Raw genomic sequence first — 22474 nt, 5'->3', positions numbered from 1 at the left:
CCACCGCTCTCTAAAAATAGCCATCTTGGAGGGGCTTAATTGGAATTGGCTGCGATGTGGCGTTATGTCTGCGAACGACTCTCGATTTGTGCTGTTCAAGATTAAAGAACGTGTGTAAAAAAAGCAAAGACGGCTGAGACGTGAAAGGTGAAAAGTAAGCGTTGTTTCTGTTTGTCTGATGGCGGCCCGGCTCGTTTTAGGTGAGCGTCGTGTCGGATCCGGGCCGGCGCGGGCAGCACAACACCCTGAGCCCGTTCCCCAGCCCCTTCAGGAGCCCGTTCAGGAGCCCGCTGCGCTGCAGCCCCTTTAAGAACCTGGGTCACGCCACCGGAAACTGTGCCTTGGACCTGGACTGTGACGACGACGACATGAACCTCGGCTGTTTCATCCTCATGTTTGATCTCATCTTAAAGCAGGTGACACATAAAATCATTCATTTATTCTTGGAAGGTTTTATTCCAGCTCCAGTGTTAATAGCTTATTAAGCTTTGAGAATGTGTTCCTGCATTATTACCATTATATTATTTGAAAATGGTGTCAAAACAGCAATATTATCGTTTGTGTCTTCTGGGACAATTTGCTGTTATCATGTCAGGCCTAAATTAGGAAAATAGAGACAGAAAAAAAAGCCAATTATCCGGTTTCAGCTGAACGCAGCAGCTTAAATCCACACAGACACATTTCAGTTCCAGCACGGCCCACAGGTGGGATCTTGAAATTTGTGTCGCGCTCCACTTTCTGCCCCGTTACGTGTCTGTTTCCCCCATGCCGGCGCAGATGGAGCTGCAGGACGACGGTGTGATGCTGGGTCTAGACAGCAGCCTGGGGAAGGATATCGTCAGCATCATCAACAACGTCTTCCAGGCCCCGTGGGGTGGATCCCACACCTGCCAGAAGGATGAGAAGGCCCTTGAGTGTAGCCTGTGCCAATCCAGCATCCTGTGCTACCAGCTGGGCTGCGAGCTTCTGGAGAGGCTGACCCCCCGCGAGGAGATCCGCCTGGTGGTGAGACGCGCATAAATTAACCTTGCTTTATGTTAAAGCCCTAAAGACTCCTTGTCTCAAGCATCAGTACCTAAAATACCTCCATCTACCTCGGTGTTGGGTAGTAACTAGTACTCGACTCAAATGACAGATTTGTAGTAACTAGTTGCATCTACCTGAGCAACTTTTTTGGAAAAAAATTATTTTTAGGACTATTTTTACTGCAATGTACTTTTTACTTTTACTTGAGTAAAACTTCTGGATTTTCTTCCCACTGAATGATAAACAAACATTTTTGGTTTTAACCAAAAATTCACCAGACACAGAAACACACCTGCAGTTTTTGTTAAAGTTTCATAAGTTTTTTCTAGAAAGAATACGCCTGATTTTGTTATTGTGTAATTATGTTATTTGTATAAATACTTTTTATTTTGATCTTTAAAGTAGCAACACAAAACACCAGGATTGAACCCCACATTTGACTGATTATTCAAGCCGTCTCTCAGCTTCTTCATTTAGTGACATTTTCCTGAAAAAGAGTTGGGAAATTGAAGTTCAGCTACAGTCTGAATACAAACGTCAAGACGTGATTCATCTCGCAGGAGAAAACAGTGGGACATTTTCTGTCTCTGTAGGAGCCGACGGACTGTCTGGAGGACACGCTGATCTCGTGTCAACCAGACTTCTCCCTTGGGACGGGAAATGGAAATGATGAAGGAGAAAACCCAAGTGAGCCGAACAACGACAACCCCAACAACCATTCTCCTGAGAACCCAGGTCCGGACCCGTTTCACTGTGGCTGAATGGAAACAGAAACAACTGATGCCTTTATTTGTCACACTTAGATGCAGTTTATAGATGGAAAAAAGATTAAACTTGTCACCCATGGGCCGTGAAAAAACAAATTTGTTTGGTTCAGTTTCTCCATCCTCACTCAGGACTAATTACGGTTTGAACAAGATGAAGTAAAAGATCTCATAAAACATTTTGTCCCCATTTAAAGCAGATGACAGAGTCACTGATACGCATCAACCTGATAAAGTCTTCATATCTATTTTTAAGTTTGGAGAAAAGCTCATTTTAAGGTGGTCAGTTTTGCCAACATCGATGATCCAAAAAGCACAAATTTTGTGTCCTTTTTAATTTTATCTTCATTTTACAGTAAAAAATCAAACGTAATAAACAAAAACATATAATTTACAGGAAATTTGTTCATTATTTAGTTGAATTGTGTTGAATGGTTTTCTCCCTTCCAGCCATGAAGAACAACTCTGACAAGAAGTTCTCCTACCAGCAGCTCCCTGTGTCCTTAAAGCTGATATACACCATCCTGCAGGTAGCTGCTCTGAACCTCTGCATGCTGGTTTGTGCATTTCCATTGTTAGTCATGGTTTTTTGCTGTGTTGTCAGGAAATGTCCAAGTTTGAGGAGCCTGACATCTTGTTTAACATGCTGAACTGCCTGAAGATCCTGTGCCTGCATGGAGAGTGTCTGTACCTGGCCTGCAAGGATCACCCGCAGTTCCTGGCCTACATCCAGGAGAAGATGCTCATCCCCAGGTGCAGAAAGGACCCTGGGTGTCCAAACTTTTTGGCCAAAAATGTCAAGTTGTAACTTCTCCAGGCGCCACAAAATTTTTAGTGCTTCTAACCATTTTAGTTATTTTTACTCGCTAAATAAACAAAGAATATTTTGATGAAATGAGCAAAGCAGTCAGATATCTGTAGTTCTTTGTAAGCTTAAAACATAAAAGGGTCTTGCAGGTTTGCCAGATTAAAACAAAACAAAGCAAAACAGCAAATCATATCCTAAATTTTTCATCTTTTTCTGGATTTTTTGTCTCTTTTTAGCACCAAGAACAGTTTATGGCTCACTGCTGCTTTATGTGCATCCCCAGGTCTGCTTTTTCATGAAAGCTTCTGGATGTTTTTGGTCCCTATTACTAATAAATTAAATTAAAAGTAAAACCCCAGAAAAATACTTTTTTTTTCCATTTAAAGATTTTAACCACCAAGGCAAGTTTAGGCCATTCTTGAAATGTGAAATTTGCTCTTAATGCCGCGAATACCTTGGACACGCCTGTATGCCTGTCACAATAAAAAATAAATCAATTATTTGCATGAAAAATTTAAAGAAACTCAATAATTTTCATTTGCTTGATTTATCGTTTTTCTCTTTTCTCTCTTTTTACCAAAAACTGAATGACAAAAGTCTTCGGTCTCATCTATCCCTTCACACAGACATCATAATTCATTTCATTTGTTGTTATTCATTTTGGATATTTCAAATGTCTTCTGGTTGCAGTGTTTAAATTTTCACTAGAATTAACATTTTATTGATCCTTGAGAATGTCTTCTTGCATTATTATGCCATTATTGCTATTATATTGCTGGAAAAGGGTCTCAAAACAACAATATTATCATTTATCGCAATAAGTTCTGGGACAATTTATCGTCCAGTAAAATCTGTTATCGTGACAGGCCTACAGCCGCGGTCGGTCTGGTTGGTTTCGGATCGCTCTGTGACTCCTGGTGCGTTCTGTGTTTCAGCCTGTGGTCGATGCTGAAGTCCGAGTTCTGCCAGCTGGCCTCGCTGGCCGTGCCGCAGCTCCTCCACGCGCTCTCTCTGTCCCACGGAGCCGACATCTTCTGGAAGCTCATCAACACAAACTTCAACAGCAAAGACTGGAAAATACGCTTTGAAGCTGGTGAGACGGCTTGATTTTCAGTATCCTGATCTTTACTGACATCAAAATATTATGCAATATTTTCCCTGCACAGAAAGTTGTGAATTAGTAAACTTGTGTTTTTATGACCCGTTTTATCAAATGAGACGTTTTAGGATTTAGAGCTGAAACTTAAAATTATTCTGATGATTAATGGATTACTGGTGTATTCTGCTGATTTTTCATTTCACCATTTAAGCTTTTTGTATATTAATTTAAAAAATAAAATTTTTCAAATGTATTTCAAATATTAGTATTATTTTTATTTTTGTAAAATTAGAACAAAAAGATTTTATTACCTAAAATGCAATAATGTACCATTACTTTTAGTGAATGCTTGACTATTTGTAGCAATGATTGCATCTGCAGATAAAAAACATTCTTTTAACAAGAACATGTAAAAATTCAACCCCTTTTACTTCACTTAACATAAATAAAGTGCAGGGCTGATCTGTTGTCTGTTTTTTGGATTAATAGTTAGATAGTAAAAAGTGCTTTAACAGATTTGTGGCTAAAATTTTGCCACTTGAGATTTTTTTTTCCATCTTAAAATGCAAAATTGTTATATTTTTTGTACAGTTTTGGCTTAATTACGGCTTTGACTCTTTTGTTCTTTCACCAAATTGCTCTATTTTTGTCTCAATACTCCAGTTAATGATTAATCGATTAATAAATTATTGAGGATAATTTCAATAAACGATTAATCACGATTAAGCCGATTACTCGTGTCAGTCCTTTTAGGTTAGTAATTAATAATGGTTATCCTGCCTTATGGCAGATGAAGAGCAGTTTTACAATGTTGACACAAAGCACCAGGCAAATGATACGGTGACAGTAAATATCTGGGTTTATTAGAAATAAGTAGAAGTAACACAAAGAATCAGCAACACTTCAGAAAAAGATGAGTTTTGGAATTTATTAAATAAGACTTTCTAAGCAGAAACTATGTATTTATCTAAAGGTGGTGTCAGGAATTATAAATGTTCACATGTTGGCATTATTTTTTAATATATTTCAGTCTTAAATAGCACCAACAGGCTTTCAAACCGCTGCCTAAACTCCATTGTTCTCCCATACTGACACCTAGTGGTCAACATGAGATTTTCACATTTTTCTAAACAAGTGATTCTCAAAGTGAGGACAAAACTCCCTCCAGGGTATAAAACGTTGAATGATTCACAATATCTGCCTTTAAAAAATGTATTTTTGTAAATATGTAAAATTAAATACAGGTTCTCCATGTTTTCTCCATTCCCAGGTTCCCTTAACCGATTGATGAGAATGACTTTGTTTTTCAGAAAGTCTTTGTTTTTGTTTTGTTTTTTTAGATTGAAGCATTGTGTGTTGATTTTTGAGATCTTTAAGTCTATTTCATGTTGTGTAGCAGGTGTTATTCAAATGGTTTCTTGATTCTACTGGTCACTTTAAAATTACATCTATAAAAATAAAAATACATTGGCTAAAACACCATAAATCATCTTCAATAAATGAATTGCTTCTGGGCATGTTGTAGAAATGCAAGTGATCGATTAATGAATTAATCTAAAATTGATTTTATCAATTGACTACGATTAAGGATCCATGTTAAAAAAAAACTGACTTGTAACTGTTTCCAGAACACAAAGGGCTATTTTTTTATATAATATTCAGAATTTAAAAATATATATTAAAATTTTTACATTATTTTGTGTTAGCAATACTAAGTATTGGCTAAATAAAAAAATTGTCCTTTACTAACATTATGAAACTTAGAAATACTTATAAAATGTGACAGTAGAGGCCCCTCTTAGGTTGCTGAATAGAAAAATAAAAGATGGAAAGAATAAAATATGAAAAACTATTAATTCCCCGTGAACAGAGAAACGTTCATGTCTGTGGTTCCTCCTGAAATGCTTTAACTCACAAAACCCTCAAAATCAAACGTTTTATTCAGCACAGCTAAATCAGCGCAATTAAAATGAAACATTAGCAGCTTGTCGAGTGTTTATATTTCAAACCAGAACCGCATAAAATGCAATTTGCATCCCACACCGGACTTAATTAAAAAATTTGGACCGTTACTCTTCTGGCTCCGCCGCCATCTTTGTTTCTGCGTCAACGGCTCCGTTTAAGGATGACTAAGGATGACCAGCTGCGCCCTCTGCTGGATGGCGGCCGAACTACAACACTAAAAGGACGTTTAAGTGACTGTTTTAATCAGTTGGAAAAAATGTTAATCTAATAAATCATTCATCGACTGACTATTAATTGTTAGTGTCCTTAGCATGTGGTTGCTTCTTTCCTTTTATTCACAGTTTGTTCCTGATAATTTTTCTTTCTCTTTAGTCGAGAAGGTGGCGGTGCTGTGTCGTTTTCTGGACATCAGCGCTGTGACCAAAAACCACCTGCTCAAGTACTCCTTAGCCCACGCTTTCTGCTGCTTTCTGGCCTCGGTGGAGGACGTCAACCCTTCGGTGGCCACCAGGGCCAGACTGCTGCTGGACACCATCAAGAGGCCGGCGCTGCAGGTCAGCCGATAGCAGAAAATAACTGATATGTAGGAAACTTTGGGGTGACTTGTTCCTGTTTTGAAGTTGTGCAAATCAAATGTTTGTCACGACTAATGTCCCAAGTTTTTATTCTTTTCTGAGGAACTATTTGTCTAAATTTATGTGCTGTTTCAAAGCTTATAAAGACTAGAAGTGTCTATTTTTTGTGATGATTCACCTTTTTGTCAAATTGCTTAAAGGAAGAGGTGGACAGAGTACCCAAAAATTGTACTCAAGTAAATGTAAAAAGTAGCCAGCCAAGAAATTACTCAAGTAACAGTAAACAAGTATTTAGTAAAAAGTCTACTCAAGTACTGGGTAACTGGCCAAATTATCAATCATTTAATATTTAAAAATGAAATAATATAAAAGTATAAAGTGGTATTGGTATTAATTCATATCAGTAACAAAAAGTAACAAAATCAGGCAAAAGAAAAATGTTCAAAATCAGTTTCTTTCAATAAAAAACTTATAAACTATAACAAAAACTGCAGGTGTGTGTCTGTGTCTGGTGATTTTTTTTTGTTAAAACATGTTTGTTTTTCATTCAGTGGGTAGAAGATTCAGAAATTTTACTCAAGAGTAGAAACACTTCATAATAAAATTACTCAAGTAAAAGTAAAAAGTACAGCGTAGTAAAAATACTCCTAAAAGTAAATGTTCCAAAAAGTTGCGGAAGTAAATGCAACTAGTTACTACCCATCTCTGCTTAAAGGCATTTTGATCTTAGTGTGCAAACTTCTTGGTCAATACTGAATAATGATTCTTTGTTGTGTTTGTGTACCTGTTGGCTCTGCAGGGTTTGTGTCTGTGTCTGGACTTCCAGTTTGACACCGTCGTCAGGGATCGGCCCATCATTCTCAGCAAACTTCTCCTGCTGCACTTCCTGAAGAAAGACATTCCTGCTCTGAGCTGGGAGTTTTTCGTCAACCGCTTTGAGACGCTATCGCTGGAGGCTCAGCTGCACCTGGACTGCAACAAGGAGTTTCCCTTCCCCACCAGTACGTAGCCGTCACGCATGATGAATCGCAACCGATCGTCTTTACAGATTAAGGTTTCTCTTTTCTTTTTTATAGCGATTACAGCTGTGCGAACCAATGTGGCGAACCTGAGCGACGCGGCGATGTGGAAGATACGGCGGGCGCGTTTCGCCAGGAACCAGCAGAAGAGCGTGCGCTCGCTACGCGACAGCGTGAAGGGAGGCCAGGAGGAATCGAAACGCACCTTTTCCCTCCCTGAGTCGCTGAGCAACCGACTTCGTGAGTAGAACAAGACGATACGTCTGACCTTTGACCTCATTGCACTGAAACCAGCAGTCAACCTCTGTCTGCAAAGAGCTTTAAAGACACAGGAGTCCTACAAGCAGAGCTGAGTAACTAGAAACATTTACTCAGTTACATTTACTTGAGTAAGTTTATAGGAAAATTTACTTTTAGGAGTATTTTTACTACATTGTACTTTTACTGGAATAATTTTATTATGAAGTATCACTACTCTTACTTGAGTAAAATTTGTGCACTTGGTGTCTGTATCTAAAGCATTTTTTTTATTCTGTAAAGCTAATCACAGTAGAGTATGCAGACATTTTACTGGAGTAAAAGTAAGTAGTAGTAAAACACTTTTTCCCAAAAAGTTACTCAAGCCAATTTAACTGAATAAATAAAATAAAATAGTTGTTACTACTCTTCTCAAATGACTAGAAGTTGTAGTAAGTAGTTACATTTACTTAAGTAACTTTTTTGGGGAAAAAATACTTTCAGGAGTATTTTTACTATGTTTTACTTGTGCAATTTTATTATGAAGTATGAAATCTGTACACTTGAACTGCAGGTGTGTCTATATCTCAATATATATATATTTTTTTCTTCGTTCTGTGAAGTTGCTTACAGTGGTTAGAGTATCCAAGAGTATCCAAACATTTTACTCAAATAAAAGTAACATGTACAATGTAGTAAAACTACTTATAAAAGTATTTTTTTCCACAAAACGTTGCTCAAACAAATATGACTGAGTCTACTCAACTGACTCCTGAGTTGGGTAGTAACCAGTTACATTTACTTAGTTACCTTTATTTGAGTAACATTTTGGGAACGAGTATTTTTACTACGCTATGCTTTTTACTTTTACCTGAGTACTTTTATGATGAAGTATTGCTACTTTTACTTGAGTAGAATTTCTCGTTATTCAACCAACTGTGAGAAACTTCACTTAATAAAGAACAAGTTTGTTTTAAAACACCTGCAGTTTTTGTTCAAGTTTAATAAATTTTATATAGAAACATTTTTCTTTTGCCTGATTTTGTCATTTAACTTTATGTTATGTATAGCTAACACAGTAGCATAGTATTATTTTATTTAAAAGATAGTTGAGTTGAGTTCAGATAGTTGATTAATTGATTAATCAATTAGTTGCTAACAATTACACTGATCATTAGCAACTAAAGATTCCTAAAATAATCATTAGTTGCAGCTGCAATGTTCTGGGATGAGTTCAAATAGCCATTAAAGTTTATCCAAACTTAATAATATTGATACCACGTCTGTATCAGTATTGAATCAATACTAGCATTTTAAGATCTGAGCAAAGCACACAGTTCAAGTGGAAAGTCCCAGTAGAGTTAAGAAAACTTAATGTTTACATTCCATGAGAGTGGAACTGAAAGGCTCTTTCCTGGCGTGCAAACATGTGGCGACTGGAAAGCATCTAATGGTTTTTAATGGTTTTTATGGAGAACTGGTGACTTCCCCAGAGGCGGCTTCAGTTCCCACTGAGAGCTTTGGACATTTTCTCTCTCTTACTCTTCTCCTTTAGCTTGGAAGGTCTTGGAAATAAATCCTTTAAATTCTGAAAACATACCTCTATGAAAACCTTAGTTACTGCACATTTGCTCAGGTTGCATCAAGTTTCCAACTGATAATTTCCTTTAATGCAATTTTTATTCTCCACTGTGTGAATGTACTCATATTAACAGCTGATTTCTTCTAAATGTTTTATTGTCAGATTACATTGCTTTATTAATTTTGACCAAGTGGGAGTAACTTAATTTAAAAATAAAAAACTATTACGTTTTAAATGCACATCAAAACATTGATGGGAGTTGTTTTGTTCTCATTTATTTAGGATAATGAAATTTTTAAAAGACTTGTTAGTTTTAAGTTTCTGTCTTTGTTGCTAATTTCTGTTTTAATCTTGTCTATTTCTGTGATTGACATCTGATAAAGATCTGTTTTGAGTTTCTTCTGTTACAATAATAATTATTTGTTTCCACATTTAATCTGAGCAAAGTCCAAGCACATTTTTTAAGTTTGTTCTTTACCGAGTTTGCGATGCTCTTTGTTTTTAACATAGAAAAGATTTCCTTTCATGCCATTCATTTACAAAGAGTCTGACTTGTATGGACATATTGTGGTTTTTTGTCTTTAATCATATATGTTTTCATTTGCAACGTGTGGTTTTGTTTTTGTAATCACATGTTCGAAGACCATGTGTCCAGTTCCATCGTTTCCTGTACATTTTCCTAAATTTTGTTCTTCATCTGTGGTTTTTAGCACTAGGGCTTACAAGGCAAGAGCAATCTGCACCGGCACTTGGAGATATGATAGAGAAAGTCCTGCCAGGTAAACTACAACCCAGATCCGAAACATACAACTAATATATTGTATCATATTGGGGAAAAACCAAGTCATTCAGTCTAACATTTAAAAGTGAAAATCATATTAATTAAGCTTGTGGATGCAACAATTAATTAACTTACGATTAATTGTCGATTAACGGTTAGATTAGAATTAGTTCTATCAGTGTTGTAGTTTGGCCTCCATCCAGCAGAGGGCGCCGCTGGTCATTCTTAAGCGGAGCCGTTGATGCAGAAACAAAGATGGCGGCGTGTGAAGAGAAATTCAAAATGCACTTTATGCGTTTCTGTTTTGAAATAGAAACACTCGAGATGCTTCTTAAGCGACAACTTTTATCAACTAAAAATTAATGATTTGCTACGAAGGCGAGAATGTGATTACAGAAAAACTAAAAAAATGAAAATTTGTAATATGATGGCTAAAAAAAAACATGGCGCCAAGAAGCGCAGATGACTTTCAGGGCTGTGGTGAGTTAAAACACTCATTGAAGCGAAGTTTTAACATTTCTTCATACGATACTGAACGTCTGTATACATGAACGTCTCTCTATTCATGGAGAATTATGTGTTTCAAATATTTCATCTATTTTTCTATTCAGCGATAGAAAGATCGAGGATATTTTTTTGTTTTATTTTACAAATATAGCTTAAGGTTAGTACCACAAGAAACCTACAATTTTCTGTTATTCAGTCAGTATTTAGTACTGACTGAATATTCTGAATAAAAAAATGTTTTAAATTCAGAATATTATGAAAATCTTCTGGAAAGTGTCTACCTTCTTGACACAAGAAAAAAACTGTTTAAGAAAATGACCGCTTGCTTGTGCATGCTTATTTATTTATTTCTTTATTATTTATTTGTTTATATTCAGTCATACTGAATTACTTGCATCACTCTAGGTATACGTATATTTTATCAACTTTATCTGTTATTTGTATTATTAATATTTAACACCTTAGATGGAGAAGCTTGTCAAGGAATAAGCAATTTTCCCCTGGGGATCTAATCTATTCTATTCTAAATGAGTTGAGTTTTAAGATATAAAACAAAAATAATTAAAATGTGCTCCTTTGCGAACAGATTGCTGCTCATTTGTTTTTCTTTCCCATTTCCACACCCCATAAACTCTGTGTTTATGCTCCATGATGGTGTCTCCATTATCCCTGAACAGGTTGAGTTGACTCCCCCACCTCTGTGCTGTTACGCCCCTCCCCACCCCGCTGCTGCTACCTGCCCTCCCCTCCTCCCTGTAGCACGCTTCCTCCTGCACTTTAACCCTGACGCTTCAGCACCTCTTACAGGCCAGACTCCTTCTCCTGAGGACGACACCATAATCAGAGACCTGCTGCCCGAAGATGCCGGCATCGACCACCAGACGGTTCACCAGCTCATCATGGTGCTCATGAAATTCATGGCCAAAGACCAGAGCAGCGCCGACGCTGACATCAGCAGCGCCAAGGCGTTCAACACCGTGAAGAGGCACCTGTACGTGCTGCTGGGTTACGACCAACAGGAAGGCTGCTTCATGATCGCACCCCAGAAGATGCGAACCTCCACCTGCTTCAACGCCTTCATTGCTGGGATTGCACAAGTGACTGAAATCCGATTTAATTTCCCACTTTTGCATCACATCATTGTGTTTGAATTGTAAACAATGTGAGTCTGACTGTGGTTTCCTTCAGGTGATGGATTATAATATCGGTTTGGGAAAGCAGCTGCTGCCCCTGGTGGTCCAGGTGTTGAAGTACTGCGCTTGTCCGCAGCTCAGACACTATTTTCAGCAGCCACCCCGATGCTCTTTGTGGGCTTTGAAGCCACATATTCGGCAGATGTGGCTCAAAGCCCTGCTTGTTATCCTCTACAAGGTATTTCTACAAGAAAAAAATACAGCACAGAAGTCATTTGCAGTCATGGTTTCTTAGACTGAAGTATAGCGACAATTATATATTACAATTCAATATTTTTAACCCATTTTTTAAAATCACAGTTCAGCAAAAAAGTTGCATGAATAATTCTTGATATTTTAAAATAGCACTTTTTTATAACTGAGTTTTAAACTATTAAAATAAATTATCTTAATTTGGTAAGTTTGAGTTACAGTCAAAGTGAGAGAAAAAATATTACCTGTTTTATATTGTTTGGTAATTTCTGGTTTCAGCCATATTTATTCAACACCCTCCACATTTAAATAAAATAAACATTTATTGCAGTAGCAAACTCTCCAAATGAATATTTCTGGAAAAATACAACCTCTAAAACGAATCCAGTTATGCAGATTACAAAATTACTTGTACTGTTCTTGGCACAAAATAACAAGTAAGAAAATATATTTTAATTGATATTCTTCATGTTGATTTCAACATTTTATTTATCATGATAAAGCGAGATAGTCCAAAAATCGATAGAAATAGAAGAAAATGAGTGAAAAAGTCAGGAAGCAGCAAATATCTTCAGTCAGAAAAATTAGAAACTTTAACCAGGGTGGACTCTGAACTTCAGAGCATGTACTTGATGTGTTGCAGTACCCTTATCGAGAGATGGATGGCAGTAAAGTGGTGCTTCACCTGGTGCACATCACCATCAACACCCTGAACGCTCAGTACCACAGCTGCCGCCCGCACGCCGCCGCCGGGCCGCTCTACAGCGACAACTCCAACATAAGCCGCTACAGCGAGAAGGAGAAAGGTAAAAAAAAAACGCTTTAATAACTCGTCCATTTTATGAGTCGCTAATAACTACTGATTTTTAGATCGTGAAGCAGCCTGTGAATTTTTCTAACATATTTAGGTATATGTGGATATTTAATAACAAAATGAAGACCTTTTGAGATTTTCTGTAAGACCAACAGACCCCAGCCAAATCCAGCCTGTTACCTCGCAACCCAAGCAAAGCTCCAGCACACTTGGTCAGCTGGTTTTACCAATGTACAATGGCTGCTGGAAAAGACACGTGTTTTATTGTTCAAAAATCAATCAAATTTTATTTGTATACCACATTTCAGCAGCAAGGCATTTCAAAGTGCTTTACATAATTAAAATAAAAACAGCATGTGACATTAAATAAACAGTGAGAAAGAGATTTAAAAAAAAAAAAGAAAAGAAAATGCTAAAAACATGAATGGGAGGTATTGTTGACTTACCTTCCAGAAACCATTTGCTGCATTCTTGTTGGCTGTACAGGAGGCTCCACTTCTGCTTTTCAAATCTGTACAGTTGTATAGTCACTCATCATTTCACAGCCATTTTCACGTGTGAGTGTAAACGTTGAGTTGGAGACCGTGACCAGCAGCAGTTTATTTGGATTTAAAGTGACAGGAGGCCCTAAAACAGCTTATTCTGAAAGGAATGAAGGACCAAAATCTCATTATCTAAAATTATTTTGTGCAAAAACGTAATGAACATGTTTTGTATCGCCATGGACCAATCCTAATCTGTTCAAGGAAGCATAATAGATCATCTTTGATAAATCGCATGTCCTGTATTGTTTCTCTACGTCAGAGGAAGACAGCGTCTTCGATGAGTCAGACGTCCATGACACACCGACTGGAGCTGCCAACAAGGAGTCCCAGACATTTTTTGCCCGTTTGAAAAGGATTGGAGGCAGCAAGTCTGTGAAGTATCAGCCAGTGGAGCTGAACGCCAAGAGAAGTAAGAAGTTTTCACCTTTATAAACCACATCAGTAGCTGCATTTGCAAATGTTTGCCTATATTCTGCTAATGTTGAAATACAAAAACACGATTTTGCAACTGTGGTGTTTCTATTAAATAAGAAATAAAATTAAAATCACACGTAGATAAGTTTGTTTACGTGATAAGTCATTAAAAATAGCAGCAGTGATGGACGATTCAGCCGTGGCGTCGGCGCTCATCAGCTATTAGCCATCAGAGGAGACGTTAGCATATTATTCAGCCTTTGGAGAGATGATCCGCTTATACTTGGGAGCGGATACATATTCGGCATTTTGGGGAAATTACGTTCGGCCATTTTGTAGAAGAGCTCTTGATTCAACATGTTATCATGACATGCAACTTTTTATTAACTTTGTGATGCTGTGAGAGCTCTGATGGAGCCACCGAGACACTGTCCAAACAGCTTCATTGTGTTCTGTGCGTCAGGTGAAATCGAGCTGTCGGAGTACCGTGAAGCCAGCGCGCTCCAGGACAGCATCCTGCACTGCGTCAGGGAGGAAAGCACCAGGAAGAAGCGCCTCCAGGCCATGCATAAGCAAAAGTCTCTGGACATTTCCAACACGGACTCCATCCTTTTCAGTTTGGACGAACACCGCAGGAAGTCCTGCATCGATCGTTGCGACATGCAGGCGCCCGCTGGGGTCCTCTCCTCCCGCAGGCAGCAGGGAAAGGGATCCTGCGACGGTTCTTCGTTTCGGGTTGATCCCGTGGATCGCCGAGGTTCCCGTGGCGGCCAGTCAGACACGGCCAAACCCGTCATCCCAGAGGTCCGGCTCAGCTGCATGGAGACATTCGAGGACAAACTGGACCAGGGCTCGTTAGAAGGGTCGGTTCAGGAGAAAGAGGACCAGGACCTCATCGACCTGTCGTCAGACTGCACCTCGATCCCAGAAAAACACTCTCTGCTCTCCATGTCCGACAGCGACTCCTTGGTGTTCGAACCGCTGCCTCCGCTGAGGATTGTGGAGAGCGACGAAGAGTTTGACCTCAACACCATCATAGGCTCCAGGTTCAGCGGGAGTCCGAAGGTCTCGGCGTCCCCTGCCAGCAGCAACACATTGCGGTTGTCTCCTGTGGTTCAGGTGAGCGTTGAGGACTGCTCCAGTGAAAAAAACAACCCAGTCGCTGTGGTTGGAAAAGAGCCGCCATCTTCAGAGAGGAAATTCAAAGGTTTGACTTCAAGCGCCTCTTTAGACATCCCTGAACGCCTGGAGAACGTTTCCTATGAGAGCCCGATGACCCTGAAGCAGAAGAGAGATCTGCTGAGGAAGACTCCGAATGTCCCCGACTCCTCCTTAGACGACTCCTCTGTGATCGGCTCCAGTCCCTCTGGCAGGACCGTCTTCCTGGACATCCCGGAGGACAAAGCTGAGCCGCTTTCCTCGCCAGACAGAAGCAAGACGGACAGCAACGACGAAGAGGAGGATGGAGACGACGAGGAAGACGAAGACATGGGGGACGAAGCCGACAGTGAACCCAAACCCGACAACCCAGACGATAACGACGAAGCAGAGTTCAAAATTCAGATCGTTCCTCGGCAGCGGAAGCAGAGGAAGATCGCCGTCAGCGCCATCCAGAGGGAATACCTTGACATTTCCTTCAACACGTTCGACAAGCTGGGAGGAGAGGCAGCGACTGAGACGGGTAAGTCTCGACGGGTAAGAGCCGGAATAAAACGGTCATTAGCTCAGGTTGTTGGAGAGGAACACTGGAGCAAATGTCTAATGGTTGACACAGATCCCTGAAGTTTTAGCTGCGGTATGTAACTTTAATAAAAAAATATATTTTTACATATTTGTTGAAGCTGACATTAAGTGGTGATGGTATGAGACAAATAATCTATTTATTTTGCATTGTTTTCTCTCAACGCTATCTAGAAACAACCAGTCAGAGCCAGGAGGGGGTCTTAGCGCTGACAATCACCCCTCTATTGGGGCCGGTCAATAATGCCCAGTCTAGTTAGCATAGCCACTGATGACTGTGGTTAAACCGTTCTCCTGTAACTATAAGCTGTTTCTCCACCATTAGTACATGTAACAGCAAGTACATGAGATTGATTGACAGCGTTTAAGGCCCTCCTCCTGGCTCTGATTGGTTGTTTTCATTCGGGAGCGGTGCACTTCTTTAGACACCAGGATGGAGGTGGAAGAGATCGATCTTTTCACAGATGATCTCTCTCTTAACAAACTCTTTCAACATGGTGACAACTTTAACAAATTTTCCTCAAAACCTATTTGCACTTCTGAAGAAAGATGTCCTTGACGATTTATAGAAATCTAGTACATATAATTTATCTTAGGATGATATTAAGGACTTGCTTATTTTCCTGTTTTTAGAGCATAAACCTTTTACTGTGATGGATAAAATACACTTTCTACCACTCTTGTGTTGTTCTGTTGTTGAAGCTCTATTCAGATGTTGTATTACATATAAAACAGTCAGATGAAGTGCAGACTTCTGGTCTTCCAAATATATTGTAATGCGTATGTTCTCTTTATTTCTCTGCAGATCACAAAGGCATGTCTGCGTTGGAAAAGCCCAGGGAATCGGCCTCAGCTCCAACTCTTGAAGCTGCTCTGCCTGAAACGAGCCATCGCTCCTCAGTGTCAAGTAGGAATCACAAACTCCTCCACAAAATCTGTCTGACGAACTTCTAAAACCATTTCCCATACGCTTAAAAATATATAAAACCCATTTCTCTCTCTGAGAGTTATTATGCAAAATGTACTTCCATTTGGGTATCAAATACTTCTAAAAAAAAACAGCCCAAGCGCTTAAAATAAATCACACAGACATTTTTTGGCAATAATTTTATGTTTTTTGGTGTCTAGAAATAAGCCATTTCAAAAACCTCCCAATAAGTTACATTCAATGTATATTCTGACGTTACCTAGCAACCCCTGCCGAGCTCAGCCCCGTTACCTAGCAACCCCAGTGGAACTCCAGCCTTATTAAGTAGCTTGTTTACTCTCCCCTTATTGTGGCTTTCAGCAAATACAAACAACTTTGGTAATCTTTAATTGCCTAAAATAGGAAAAGTTTAATTTAAGTTTAATCTGATTTAATGTTAGACAGTCAGAAAAAATAGGGTTGTTTCTTTTTATACGATAGTGTTAACATTTGGTTACAACTCTTAAAATATTGTCACCTTCCTAAAATAAAGGCCCAATAATGCCAAAAGAGATTTGCCAAAAAAGTTCTGTTGATTTTTTTACATTTGGCAAAAAATTACTTGGGTCATTACTTTAGAAAGGCGGCCATTTGCAATTTGAGATTGTAAAACTAACAAAAACAAGTCAAACTAAGCATTATGTGACTGTTAGTGTTTTTTTGTGCTGTGTGACCTTCAGCTCAGTACCGGCAGGCGAAGCGAGGCTCTCTGGGCGCCCTGACGATGAGTCAGCTGATGAAGAGGCAGCTGGAGCACCAGTCCAGTGCGCCGCACAACATCTGCACCTGGGAGACCGGTCAGGACTTTTCTCTGTAGCAACGAAACGTTTCTAGGAAATTACGTCAAGGCTGGGGCTGGGCAACTGATCAATTTTTATTAATCAAATTTTTGTTTCGACGATTTAACTTTTGGAAAATCTGGATTTTTTGTTTTTGTTTTGTCAGCTCACCCAGAGCGGCCATCTTTTTTGGCAAACAACGTTTTGAAGAAAGAACCTCATGATCTGAGCTGCTCATGTCAGACTGCGATTACTCGACTCAAGCTCTCTCGTTCTGGCAAAATTGTGTTTTGACTTCATTCTCATAATTAAAAATTCTTGCAGTAAAATTTCTTTGAGTTTTACTTTTTGTACAACTCAAAGAAGAGATAATTGGAATAATAGCCAATATTGAAATCAGAAATTTTATTGTACGACAGCATATTAGGACCATTGTAGAAAGAAAAAAACAAAGGAAGAGTAAATTTCCGATTGATCTCAGAAATGTTCTAGAAAAAAACAAGGACATTTCTGAGTTTGAACATTGTAAAATGTGTTTAAAAAAATGTGAAACTTTGGAATTAATCTAATTTAATCAAATTTTCTAAATAAACCATGGAAATTTCTGAGTATGAAAAGTAAAATTTTGCAATAAAACACTGAGAAATTTTGAGATTAATCTCAGAAGTTTTCTAGAGAAACACTTGGAAATTTGAGTTTGAAAAGTAAAATATTTGCTAAAAATATTTTACTTGATCTCAGAAATCAATTTTGAGATTGATCTCTGAAAAACCTGGAAATTTATAAGTTTCAAAAGTAAATTTTTTTTCTACTTTTATAAATTTTCGGCGTGATTCAAATGTCCACATTTTTTCTAGAAAATGGCGGAAATTTACTTCTTTTTTTCTTTTCTATCTACAGTGGCTCTAATCATAGATCTGGTAGGGGGGAAAAGAAATCTGATTTTTTTTATTTTATTATTATTTGTATCACCCAGCCCTACTGAGATGATAAAACAAGAACTGAATCACATCTTCTCTTTAACAGGTCCCACAAAAACCAGCTTGCTTTCAGCGCCGAGCACAGTCAGCATGTTTGTTCCGGCACCTGAGGAGTTCATCGACGAGCAGCCCACCACCATGTCTGACCGGTGAATAATTCATCGCCTCCACCTGGATGAAAACCAGAGTTTGATACCCAGAATCACTTTTTGTATTTTTTGTTCCTCGCCTAAGGTGCCGGGACTGCGCCGCCGTGCTGGAGGAATATGATGAGGAGACTCTGGGTCTGGCAGTCGTAGTTCTGTCGATGTTCATCCACCTGAGCCCGGATTTGGCCGCTCCCATGCTTCTTGACATCATGCAGTCTGTGGGCAGGTAGGGCGCTACAGCTCCATCCACACACCACTTCATGGTTTCATAACCATCATGCATAATTCCTCCCTGAGTATGCATCTGCTGCTTTGACCTCTGTAGGCTGGCGTCGAGTGGCAATTTCTCCGGACAAGCTGAGAGGTAAGACAGTTTAAAGCTTCAGGTGTTCAGGTGTGGATGCAGAAATACTTTTTCTGTTTTTCAGCATGTTGATCCCTGGAAACGTAGCAGGCGTGGCCAAGCAGTTCCTGCGCTGCATGTTTCACCAGCTGGCCCCTAACGGCATCTTACCGCAGCTCTTCCAGAGCAACATCAAAGGTGTCTGCTGCTTCTTTTTACCCAAAGTCAGTCTGAAGCCTGGTGCACACCGAGCTGGGTTTACAAAATAAAAAACAAATATCTCCACCAGATCGATTAAAAAAATAAATTATCCACCAGCAATTTATGTCAGAAAAGTTTTCCAGCCAATGAACCCTCACAAATCCGCCCTAAAGCGACATTTTAAATGTGTCGAACGCATATGGAGATAAATTGTGGGCCATAAAGATATTTTAGTGTAAATTTTTATTTTCAATATTAATTTAAAAAAAATAAATAAATTCAGTTTCAAACATTTTTCCAGGTTCAAATATTTTTTTCCATTTAATTTTTTTTCATTTTTTTTTTCTTTCAGTTTTAAAATATTTTTTGTTCCAAATATTTTCAGTCAATTTAAAAAAATAAAAAATAAAATTTGAGCAAACTTTATGGCCCTAATTTAGCTCCGTAGACTGTAGAGCAAAGCTATGGCTATGTCAGCCAATCAGATTGCTTCATAATAACAACAAGTTCCTGTTAGAAATCAAACATGGTGGTAGGAACTTCATTTGTGTGGACAGATATTTGAATTGCTTTTAAATATAGTTTTATAATATAAAGTTAATAAAATGTCTGACAGATATATTGGTGCATTATTTGACTATACAAATGCAGCGTTTTTTTTATTTATATTTTATAAATAATTGTTTTTTGTGATACTAAACAGTTTATTTTGTGGATGAAAGACCAAAACACATTAAAATTAATTTTTGTGTCCCCAGATATCCATCTACATGTGGACTAGGCCCGATCCTGCAGGGAATAAAATAATTTCTTTCTTAATATCTTCACAGATGGGAGTTTCCTGCGAACTCTCGCGTTGTCTTTGATAGACTTCAATGAGCTGAGCTCTGTTGCTGCTCTCAACATGCTGCTTGAGGTACAACCAGCAGGGGGAGCGCTTGTCAAACAATAAGCTTTTCTTGGATCTGGCTGCAGAAGTCTTTTTTACAAGAAACTTGTCTAAATATTTCAATAAACATGTTAATGTTTATTGTTGTTATTGTTAAATAAAATAATTAAAAAGATAGCTGCATGAGCTGTCTACAGCCATGTGATTGATTACATCATAAACACTGATAAATCAGAGCTAAATGATCACCTAAATGGAAATATTCTGTCTTAAAAGAACTATATTACATAAGCCTGCTTTGTTTTTATTCATAGGGCTTAAACAACAAAAAGAGTCTACCAGCAGGGGGCACCATGCTGCACTGCCTGGAGAACATTGCCACCTTCATGGAGGCTCTCCCCATGGACTCTCCCAGCAACCTGTGGACGACCATCTGCAACCAGTTCCAGACCTTCCTCACAAAGCTGCCCTGCGTGCTTCCTCTGAAGGTAGATATCAACTCTTCCGCTCACTCAGTCATGGGCTGATATGCTTTAATGTGATTACAGCTGAAGGAAAAAGCATCCAGCGGTGTCCTTGTCTGGTTCAATAGGAGAGTCTTAAAATTGTAATTGATTTGACTCTGATGCTTTTAACCTTGGATGTCAAATTAGTCAGCATACAACATCCAGGAACAGGACCAGATGTTTGGGTTTGATCTCCATTTTTTAAAGCATGATAACAGCCTGTGGTGGTCTAATATGAGGTTGGAACGATTAATTGGATTAATCACCAAATTAGCAATCGATTAATCGTTAACTGGAGAAAACGGCATTTGCACACTCAGAGCAGTAATTAAGACAACACTGTACTATATACGGATTTAAGATTAATAAAACCTGTTGTGTGTCAATATGTTTTACCCGAAACTCCTCAAATGCCATAACTTTCACTTCATCCAATTCAAATTCACTGAAGGAATGCTATATTATTGGATTTTAGGCAATAAAATGTTTATTTTACTTATTTAAGAAAAAGAAATTTAAATTGTTTCTTTATTTGCATCTTTTAAGATATTTCTAGTATTGGAATGGTTAAGTGAAAAATCTTTAGAAAGTGACATTTTATCTGATTAATCAATAGAATAATCGATTAATCGGCAGAATAAAATAATCGTTAGTGAAATACGTTGCAACGTGTCTCTCCACAGTGCCCAATGGATTCCAGTTTAAGGATTATTATTTGTCTTCTAAAGATCCCAACTACAAACGCAACTCGGGTAAGTTCAAAGCAAAACATTTGAAATGTAACTAGATGTGAAGTTTATCTGTTAAAAGTGAAACGTGCTGAAATGTTGCAGAGTCTGCTGGAGCCTTTCTCTAAGCTGCTGAGCTTCGTCATCCAGTACGGATCGTTCAGCCTCTCCTACCTCGTCGAACTGTGTGGACTTTGCTACAAAGGCTTCAACAAGGTGCTTTAGTCAGAAACCTCTTCAAAAACAAATAGTCTCAAAAATTAAATGCTGCAGCCTAGCATTTTTATCCATCTTTATAAAGATGTTTTACATTTTAATGCTATTTTTTGACGTTATGATAACGTGAAGGATTAGGGCCATGCTTAGGAAATAAAAAATATAACATTACAAGAATAAAGTTATAATATGACTTTTTTCTCAAAATATTATGACTTTATTCTTGTAATGTTTTGACTTTATTTTTGTAAAGATGTTACTTTTTTGTCCTTGTAATATTATGATTTTATTCTCATATTATTTAGACTTTTTTCATACAATTTTATTCTCGCAATCTTATGGACTTAGTCTTGTAGTTTTATTTTTTACTAGTATGGCCCTAATACACTGTCATAATGCCATCCCTTGGTGTGTTTTGTGGATTTTATGGGGTGGATTGTTTCTTTTTGGTTGTGTTGTTAGCAGTGACACCCCTATGGGGGGCCAGGAAGGGCCATTGTCCCCTCTAAAAACCCCACTGGCCCCTTTTACACCAGGTTGGTGTAAAAGTTTGAAAACTTACCATGACAAAGCTGAAAAGTGTTTGAATTTCACTTTGGGAAAAGTGAATCGGAGGGCCAATAACAAAGTGGGTAAAAGAAACCTGGTTTGGCCCGGGGTGTTAGGAGTTAAACCGGTTTGCTGCAATCTGCTGGCTTCTCGCTCATCACTTTTAGGTGACGCTCCTGCTTCCCCGGCTCTCCACTCAGCTAGAAATGTGGCCTTGTGTCAGAGATGATGAAGTAAATAATCAGGCGCTATTGATTGACGAGATTAGTTTGTGTGCCGGAGCAGGTGATGTATGGTGCGTTTCTTTGTGACAGAGATGGAGCCTGCCCTGGTCTCCGCCACTGTCAGCACCGCATGCTTTATGTCGCCTGTTGTATTGATTTTCCACTCTGTTTAATTTCTCACCTTACAAACACTGCAATTCCAAACCTGCAGCTGCTTCAACAGAATGTGTTGGACTCCAGCAATGTTTTTGGTCCTGCTGTCCAAAGGACCAGCACCACTGGCAGATATTTTCACTTATAATATGGGAAAAACATCTTGTTATAAAAATCTGCCAGTGGAACCAGTACTTTAAAATTATTGACTAAAAACCAGCTCTTATGTATCCCTTAAAAGTTACTCATAAGTGTAGTAAGATATTTGCAATCGAAACTAGAAAAAAATGCTTTTAATTCAGATTCTAAACACAGGAGCCAAAAAAAAACTGTTACCAGAAAATGGCTTTATCTACCAAACACTGACAATGAAGCCCAGTTTTTCCAAGTTGTCTGATATTTTCATAATGGTAAGAATCACTGTCTGTATTAGAATACAACAGGATGTTGTTTATTTTTTGAAATGCAGGAACCATTGGATTGAGTAGATTAGGGAACCTGTAATGCAAAATTTATATTTTGCACATTG

General features: G+C 38.4%; 1 protein-coding gene across 6 annotated transcripts in view; it reads left to right on the top strand.

Moving 5' to 3' along the window:
• unc79 (unc-79 homolog, NALCN channel complex subunit) overlaps nt 1–22474 on the top strand; it is a 55619-nt gene that overhangs the window by 25534 nt on the left and 7611 nt on the right. For 3 of the 6 annotated variants that reach the window (XM_008400074.3, XM_008400070.3, XM_008400069.3), the window contains exons 18-42: nt 201–416; nt 778–1005; nt 1620–1761; nt 2241–2320; nt 2395–2543; nt 3534–3691; nt 6035–6216; nt 7037–7238; nt 7314–7496; nt 9786–9854; nt 11123–11460; nt 11552–11734; nt 12392–12554; nt 13367–13516; nt 13985–15202; nt 16067–16168; nt 16909–17025; nt 18034–18136; nt 18222–18362; nt 18462–18500; nt 18565–18677; nt 19511–19596; nt 19884–20057; nt 20759–20827; nt 20909–21019. In XM_008400074.3, the coding sequence (XP_008398296.2) occupies nt 201–416; nt 778–1005; nt 1620–1761; nt 2241–2320; nt 2395–2543; nt 3534–3691; nt 6035–6216; nt 7037–7238; nt 7314–7496; nt 9786–9854; nt 11123–11460; nt 11552–11734; nt 12392–12554; nt 13367–13516; nt 13985–15202; nt 16067–16168; nt 16909–17025; nt 18034–18136; nt 18222–18362; nt 18462–18500; nt 18565–18677; nt 19511–19596; nt 19884–20057; nt 20759–20827; nt 20909–21019 (4716 nt within the window). The remainder of the gene's footprint in view (nt 1–200; nt 417–777; nt 1006–1619; nt 1762–2240; nt 2321–2394; nt 2544–3533; nt 3692–6034; nt 6217–7036; nt 7239–7313; nt 7497–9785; nt 9855–11122; nt 11461–11551; nt 11735–12391; nt 12555–13366; nt 13517–13984; nt 15203–16066; nt 16169–16908; nt 17026–18033; nt 18137–18221; nt 18363–18461; nt 18501–18564; nt 18678–19510; nt 19597–19883; nt 20058–20758; nt 20828–20908; nt 21020–22474) is intronic. The other 3 variants (XM_017302520.2, XM_008400077.3, XM_008400072.3) reach the window with 3 other exon arrangements.

This window comes from Poecilia reticulata, chromosome 22, assembly GCF_904066995.2.
Source record: "Poecilia reticulata chromosome 22, P_reticulata-male-v2, whole genome shotgun sequence".
Taxonomy (NCBI): Eukaryota; Metazoa; Chordata; class Actinopteri; order Cyprinodontiformes; family Poeciliidae; genus Poecilia; species Poecilia reticulata.
The sequence above is the reverse complement of the archived record's forward strand: the minus strand, read 5'-3'. Positions and strand labels throughout refer to the sequence as shown.